Source organism: Eleutherodactylus coqui, chromosome 2 (assembly GCF_035609145.1).
Source record: "Eleutherodactylus coqui strain aEleCoq1 chromosome 2, aEleCoq1.hap1, whole genome shotgun sequence".
NCBI lineage: Eukaryota > Metazoa > Chordata > Amphibia > Anura > Eleutherodactylidae > Eleutherodactylus > Eleutherodactylus coqui.
In genome coordinates, this window is record NC_089838.1 from 160556499 (window position 1) to 160564110 (window position 7612).

The following is a 7612-nucleotide window of genomic DNA, read 5'->3' on the forward strand; positions in this document are numbered from 1 at the left end:
CTACAACCCCAGTCTTTCAGCCTTACGTTCTAATACATTGTGCAGGTTTATGTCTAAACTCTGCCATCTTCCTCCTATAGGAAGCTTTCTCTCAGAATTCAGCTATCTGTTCCAGCAGATTACTTCGCTACTTTCCTCTGGACTTCTGGGAGACCATGGACTATCAAGTTCCATCTACTGTTCTTGTGAAAAAGTGTGGCCAACCATTCTTGTGTCAGTAGTGCCTAGTTGTGTGGCTATCAGTTTCCCTGTTAAGTTTTCCAACTCCCTTAGGGGTACGGACTGAAAATGGGCTATGATTTTTGACAATTTCTCTCAAGAGACACGCATGGAGAAGGTGGTAATGTCTAAAGTACATCGGAGCATGAGGCATTTTCTAATAGTAAACGCAGACTTTCATAGATTTCCTGTAAGACCCGTATTTGTGAAAAATATTAGAATCCTGTCCCTTTTGACAGTGTCTTGACATCTATTGAAAAAGACTAGACTGTTATCAAGGTACACTAGACAAGGTATCGCTGACCACTTGAAATTGTGATATCAATACTTTCATCACCCAAGAGAAAGTGTATGTAGCATTTAAAAATGGTAAACAGGGAGATGTGGGCAGCGCTCCACGAAATGGAAAAAGATTTTTTTAGAAGGTGAGGTAACAAGAAATAGACTCACCTGACGACACCGGGCCTTTATGGGGCTCCGGTTCGTAACAATCCAGAACAGCGTATAGCTCCAATCTGCATATAATATCAAACGCCTGTATCCAAAATTCGCCACCAACACTGGTCACGTTACGACATCCTCAGGAGAGCATCATGGCAAGTTCCAAAGGTGAAAAACAACAACCCAGGAATGAAATGGAAGACTATAAGATGGATAGAAAATTGCCAGCGCTCCAGTGCTTTCTGGGATTCAGAAGTGCCGTCTCTATGGCGCCCCTGTGAAGTAAGTGGCGATTGGCTATTATAATTACTATTGCATTCCCTGCCTTCTACATTTATCCACACTGGAGCGCTGGCAATCTTCTATCTATCTTATCGTCTAGCATTTAAAAATGGGAAACGCCATCACCTTCCATTGATAGTCTACCCTCCAGCTGAATTACAGTAGAGATCTGTGTTTGAGAATTATTGGGATGACATACAAGACATCTTTAAAGTCTTTTGTAACTAACATGTTTCTCTGTAAAAGATATCACCGCTCTGGAATGCCACCCAAACGGAACTTTGTTGGTCTCAGAAACTTGTTTAGTGCTTTTTACATTTGGGACTGGGCTGACCAGGCTGTCTACAGGAGTCATGCAACTTCAAGATTAAGGCTTTATTCACACAAGCGTATCAGCTGCTGTTTTAATGGCTGGCTTATATACGCTACCATTTGATGCATTGGATTCCAAAGCATCAGATCAGACGGGCAATTTTCCGCTGTGTAAAAGCGCCCGGCTGGCCAAGATAGCGCATTTCGGCCGGGTGCTTTTACATCGGGCAGGAAAGATAGTCCTGGAACTATCTTTCCTGGCTTGATTACAGCTACTGCCATAGACTCCTATGGGAGCCTATGATAGCTGCCGGAGAAGGGAGGTGGGAGGGAGTTTAGTAGCATAACTGCTAAACTCCCTCCCCCTTCTCTCCTCCTCTTCGCCCCTTGCCGACTGTTTGAAATGGGACGGGGCAGTAGCTAGTTGCTAAGCTCCTGCCCTGTCCCATTGCTGGCTGCCAACAAAGGGCGGCTCCCGTCCCACCTCCTCCCCTTCTTGCCAAGAGCTGGCGATGAGGTGGAAAGGGGAAGGCAGTTTAGCAGAGCTGAACTGTCTCTCCCCGCCCAACGGTGATCCGGGCTTGGTGTATATGCGCCGGGCTTTCTGAACGGGCGCACAAATGACAGATTTTTAGGTAAGCTAAAAACCCAGTGCCTCCAACACGTGAGTGGTTCTTGCTCACTTGCCTTGTCTGTTCACATGTTTATATATGATAATAGTTGCTCATAATTTGCTCTTTTCAGTGATTACTTGGATGACTATTGGCCTGTGTAAAGCTACCTTTCACTAGCATAAGTAATAAAGGACAAGCTGCATGTGTGATTTTCAGACTGCATATTCTTAAGACTCACGTGTCATTCTAGACAACCCTCCCAGTGATGGATAACAGGACAAGGTCATGGCAAGGCAATAGGTTCTTCAATATCAGGAGTTCAAATAAAATTTCTCAAACCAGTTTGTCCTCTTACCATAGTAGAGTGGGAAAAAAATTGGCAAATTCTTTGACTTTGCACAAAGATGAAATTGCCTACCTCAATATAATTGCGTATGTACAGCTTTTCATAGGCACCCATAGAGAACAATAGGGCTGTATTGACTTCAATAGGGGCTGTCCACGCGGAATGCGTGGCAAAATAGAGCATTCAGCAGTTCTTCCTCCGCTCGAAAAATACGCAATTCGTATCTGCGGGTATGAGGGAAAAAGCAAATCTGGATGCTTTTTAATGCCTGCGTTTTGTCGCGGCTCACAATCGCGGTTTTGCTATTGGAATCCGCCCGTGTGAAGCCGGCCTTAATATTATTTTTCTTAGTGCAATAGAGTCTGAATTTACGGGATTTTACAACATTCAAATAAAGCCATTAAATATTTATGGTGATGTTATTTTTGTGTTCCCTAGATACTTCAAATATTTCTTCCACTATAAATCAGACAGTTGAAGCAGAAGTTAATCTTTGGTGAATCTGCAAGTATATATTCAAGAGTAGTATTTATAGCAATTTCCCAACATCCAATAGTTGCCGTCTATAACTACATGAGCAATGCAGTAAAACCACATGGCATCTGGGGATTTCAGAAGTACCAGAAACACAAACTATTGTAAACTAGAGCTACTCATAAACAGTTGCCGCAATACCACTGCAATAACCCTCTATAGCATGCCATGGCAAAGTGATTTTTCATGTGCACTAGCGGAAATCAATTGCGATTTCCACTCACGGATGAAAAACTGCAGCACGCTCCATTTTACTGCAGTTCCCGCACGGACAGCTTCCATTGAAGTCACTGGAAGCGGTCCGACCTGTGGCCTGTCCACAATTGTCATTCTGGATGGGGTGAGGAAGCATCAATGGAAAAATGAAAATTTTATGAGTATAGTGGCCACACACAAACTAATTATTTTATAAAAAGTGTTTTTATTGTACAAAAGTAGTAAAACATAAAAAACCTATATAAATTTGGTATTACCGTAATTGTAACGACCTAGTGAATAATGATATCATGTCATTTATATCACACAGTGAACGCCGTAAAAGCAAAATCAAAATAACAGTGGCGGAATTGCTGGTTACTTACGCCCCACCCCCCCACTCCTCAAAAAAAAAGAAAAGTTATACAATACATTATCTGTAGGCCAAAATTGTGCCATTAAAAATGCAACTTGTCCTGCAACAACCCTCATGTTTCTGTCAACAGAAAGATAAAGGTTATTGCCTTGGACATAGGAGAGTAAATGTATGAAACAACTGGCTGCATCATCATGTACCAAGCTACGTTATGTCCTTGGTTATACGGTACTGTGCAAAGGTTTTAGGCAGATGTGGAAAAATACTGCAACGTGAGATTTTTTTTCAAAAATTGAAGGTGTCTGCAGCAGGACAACAACCCCAATCATACAGCCAATGTAATTAATAGCTATTTTCAGTGTAAAGAACAAGGGGTCCTAGAAGTGATGATATGGCCCTGATCTCAATATCATCGAGTCTGTCTGTAAATACATGAAGAGACAGAAGGATCTGAGCAAGTCTGCATCCACAGAAGATCTGTGCTTAGTTCTCCAATATATCTCCCTGCTATGTTCCTTCAAAAACTGTGTGCAAGTGTACCTAAAGGAATCTATGCTATTTTGAAGGCAAAGGGTGGTCACACCAAATATTGATTTCATTTACATTTCTCTTTTGTTCATTCACTTTGCATTTTGTTGATGAAAACTATTAACCCTGCTATTTTTTAGAGCATTCTTACTTTGCAGCATTTTTTTCCACACCTGCCCAAAACATTTGCACAATACTGTATACCTTATATTTTTGCTGTAATGTGAAATCTTTGGTACAGATAAAACATGCTAACAGAATGACAGTTTTACCATCTGTTTCTGAGGAATGACAACCAACTACTAACTGTCCTGCCCCTCTTTGCCCATCCCATGACTAGGACAGATGTTATCTCCCGGAAGTAACTAACAAAGGTTCCTACTGAACGACAGCAAGCAGAGTATTTGATAAAGAAACTGTATTGGAGAATTGTATAACTTTTCATTATGCAATTAATAAGCTTAATTTGCTGAAACCATAATGCTGCTTTAATGCCCCAACCTCCGTAATAACTGAATGCACCAGAAAAAAAAACTACTTTAGAATTGGTCCACTTTTAATTTAGAAGGAAAAACTTTCCATGATACCTTATAAAGTACAGTGTAAGAAAATAGGAATTGTAAACTGTATTGGCCCATCCACTAGAAGGAATCCTGGTCTTCTACTTACAACTGTTAAGAATTAGAAAACATCTTGTTGTACTGTTAGTTGAAAATGGATGTCCAGATGTTCATTGTCCTCCTACCATCACTCCTTGGAAGTCCATGCATCTTTTGGAGTAAGTTTTGTAAACAGGAGCAGCAATAAGTTAGTTGATGCTGGAGAGCTCCAGACTGCAATCCCACCACTAGACCTCCTATACATAACGGATGCGGAGCAGCACCTTGGACAGCAGGTCCTGGTAGAAGCTGAGAAATACCCACCCTGGTAAGTACATGAGGGTTATCAGTCCCATGAAGTTCAGAGGATAATGAGAGTAATCCCAGGAACAAGCATTACAGGTGCGCAGCCCAAGACCCCAGGAGAACTCCCAGGTGTAGGCGAAGAGGATGTAGACAGGGATCCTCCTCCAGGCCCCCCAGCCTCGGCCATAGCACAGGTAGAAGAAGAGCTTCTCCACCATCAGACTGCAGCTGCCGTACATAAAGAAGGACCACAGGGACGTGTGACCGCTCACCGGCCCCCCGGGCTTCTCCAGCAGGTTGAAGGCGGACGTGAAGAAGACTTCATCCATGAAGCCGTGCATGCCAAAGAAGATGAAGCGCAGGACGAGAGGTAACCGGTGCCCAGCGTGTGCCCACACTCCTCCCTGCCCCTCCCAGCTCTGGTACTGCAGCCTCAAGAAGCTCCGGAGGAACACTTGTGAGTAGTAGATGGCCAGGGCGTACTGCAGCCCCAGCTCTGCCGCACTCAGTGCCCGGTCCTGGGGGCAGCACTGCAGCAGCGTCCTCCGGAGCAGGATCTGCAGGCCTACGAACACCGACGGGTAGAAGACAAAGTGGAATGCCAGGGCATTGTCGGGGAAGCTCTTCCTCTGCAGGTAGATCTTCTCCAGGGCCAGGTGGGCGAGGGCATGCAGCAGGCAGCGGTATGGCGAGGAGAAGCCCAGCAGCTTGTAGTCCTGGCAATGGGGGAAGCGCCGTATGCAGGAGCTCAGCACATCCAGGGTCAGGCCGTGCATGCCGTAGAAATACAGCCTCATCCATACTGGCAGAGGCTGGGAGATGGGCACGGAGGGAGCCTTGACTCGGGCTCTCACCACCTGCCGCCTCCAGGCTCCCTGGTTTCTGCCCATACTGCCAAGTGTCAGAGCCGCATAGCGATCCCCTGCTTGTAGTCCGGAGCAGGACCTGCGCCTGGCACTGCATCCAGCGCCCCTCCTTGTGTGCACCGTACCTCGCCTCTGGACTTGTCATAGCCCACCCCCCCACACAGTCACCTCCAGCCTGGATGAGGCTCCTACTACAAGCCCTGGCCCCTGCTTTGTTCTAGGCTCTGGCTGATTCCTGCCCTTTATTGCAGGTGGGATCATATTGCAGGTTGTGCAGCAGCAGCAGCGCACTGCTACAATTTAGGCTAATCCTACCTGTGCTAATTAAAGGGCCATGTAGACACTGCTGCCAACCAGTCCTGGTCATCCTTCTTCAGTTAAATATACAATACTGTTCTGCTATCATTCTCATCAATTGACAATTACTGATATAAATGCTTATTATGTTAAACAATGGGACACAGGTGACACTACAAGACATGTTTCATCCATTTATACAGGGTGTAGTTAAAAGGACAATTCCAGTGTTGTATCTTAATACTGGTGTCCTATATTGAAATAATAGTGTACTTGAATAGGAAGGCATAGATGTGCTACATGACGCTATGGTGCACTGGCTCCCGAGGGCCCCGGAACATGGATTTCAATTTTGTGTTGCAACCCCTATAGGAGATAGAGTGTAAAACCTAATTGCAAAGTTTAAGAGTAGCATGTGAGGAGCAGAAATCTGCTCTCTGTGTCTTTCTAAGGGTAGTCTCACATGGGTGATCGCGATTTTGCCGTGAGAAAATCGCGGCAAAATCACATCTTGGTTTCTGTGATTTTTCAGTGGCAGCCATGCTTTTTTTAATATTAATCTCTAATGACATCGCTGCTCCCCACAATAAAAATGCTCAATTTTTTATCCTGAAAGTCAACAGGATTTTCTAACGTTAAAATAGCATCAGATTGCATGAAAATTGCAGGTTTGGATGTTGCGATGTAATAAAAAGGAGGCTCCATAGGGAGACATGGGAGATAAAAATGGTAGAAAGATAGAGCATGCCGCGATTTTTTTTTCTCGCAACATTGTATCAGTACAAACATTGCTAATGAGAGGGAAAACATTGAAAATGATTTAATAATTCTGCCTCTTTACACAATATCACATTGCGTGAAAATTGCACGATTTTATCGACCGTGTGAAACCACCCTAAGTGCTAAAGGACTTCTGCTATGACTGAAGTTAGAAAATAAGGAAGATAGAACAATAGTTCTGCAGCACTCTTTATACATGCCTTGTAACAATGACTGGGAATTGAAAGCCAAGCCAGAATCCATACACAGACAGCTGTTTCAGGGTGTTTTCCCTTCATCAGTGTATAGTAGGTTTCTGTCTATGGCTTCTGGCTTGGCTTTCAATTCCCAGTCATTGTTAGAAGGCTTGTATAAAGAGTCTAACACTGACTTGCAGGAATGCTGCCTTCCAATAGGTGGTGCTGCAGTGGTATTGTTCCATCTCCCATATTTGCATGTTATCCAGAAGAGCATGAATGGCCTTATAAGTCTCATCACTCACTCCCTAAGGAGAAAAAATAGCGCTGCTGAAGTTAGGAAAGCATACTGGAAGTAGCCTCCTTCTGCTACGATAGGGGCAGATGATTCAGGAAGTTACCCGCCATCGTCTGCAGGAGATTTAGGTACTGATCTGCATTTAGAGTCCCTGGAATGAACACAGGTCCAACAAGACAATTGCACCAAATTCCAACCCACATGTTCATGCTGAAATTTGCTTTGTCTTTAGATTGGGTCTTGCTCTTACTAGTAATTTGAATTGCATCTGCACTGAATCAATGCTTCACCTCTAACTTAAATAGTCCGACAATGATAGCGGCAGCCCTGGACTGCACTATCGAATGACTCCATACATGTACCATAGCAGAAGGAGACCACTTCCAGTACTCTTCCATTACCTCAGTCATAGCAGCGTCCCACAGGACTTGGAGAGACGCCGG

At 44.1% G+C, this 7612-nt stretch overlaps 1 protein-coding gene across 1 annotated transcript; it reads right to left on the reverse strand.

Annotated features, from left to right (window-relative positions):
• Positions 1-4703: 4703 nt before the first annotated feature.
• TMEM229A (transmembrane protein 229A) lies at positions 4704-5711 on the reverse strand. The gene has a single exon (XM_066589892.1). The coding sequence runs from the start codon at positions 5640-5642 to the stop codon at positions 4704-4706; it is 939 nt and encodes a 312-aa protein (XP_066445989.1). The 5' UTR covers positions 5643-5711.
• Between the last annotated feature and the right edge of the window lie 1901 nt (positions 5712-7612).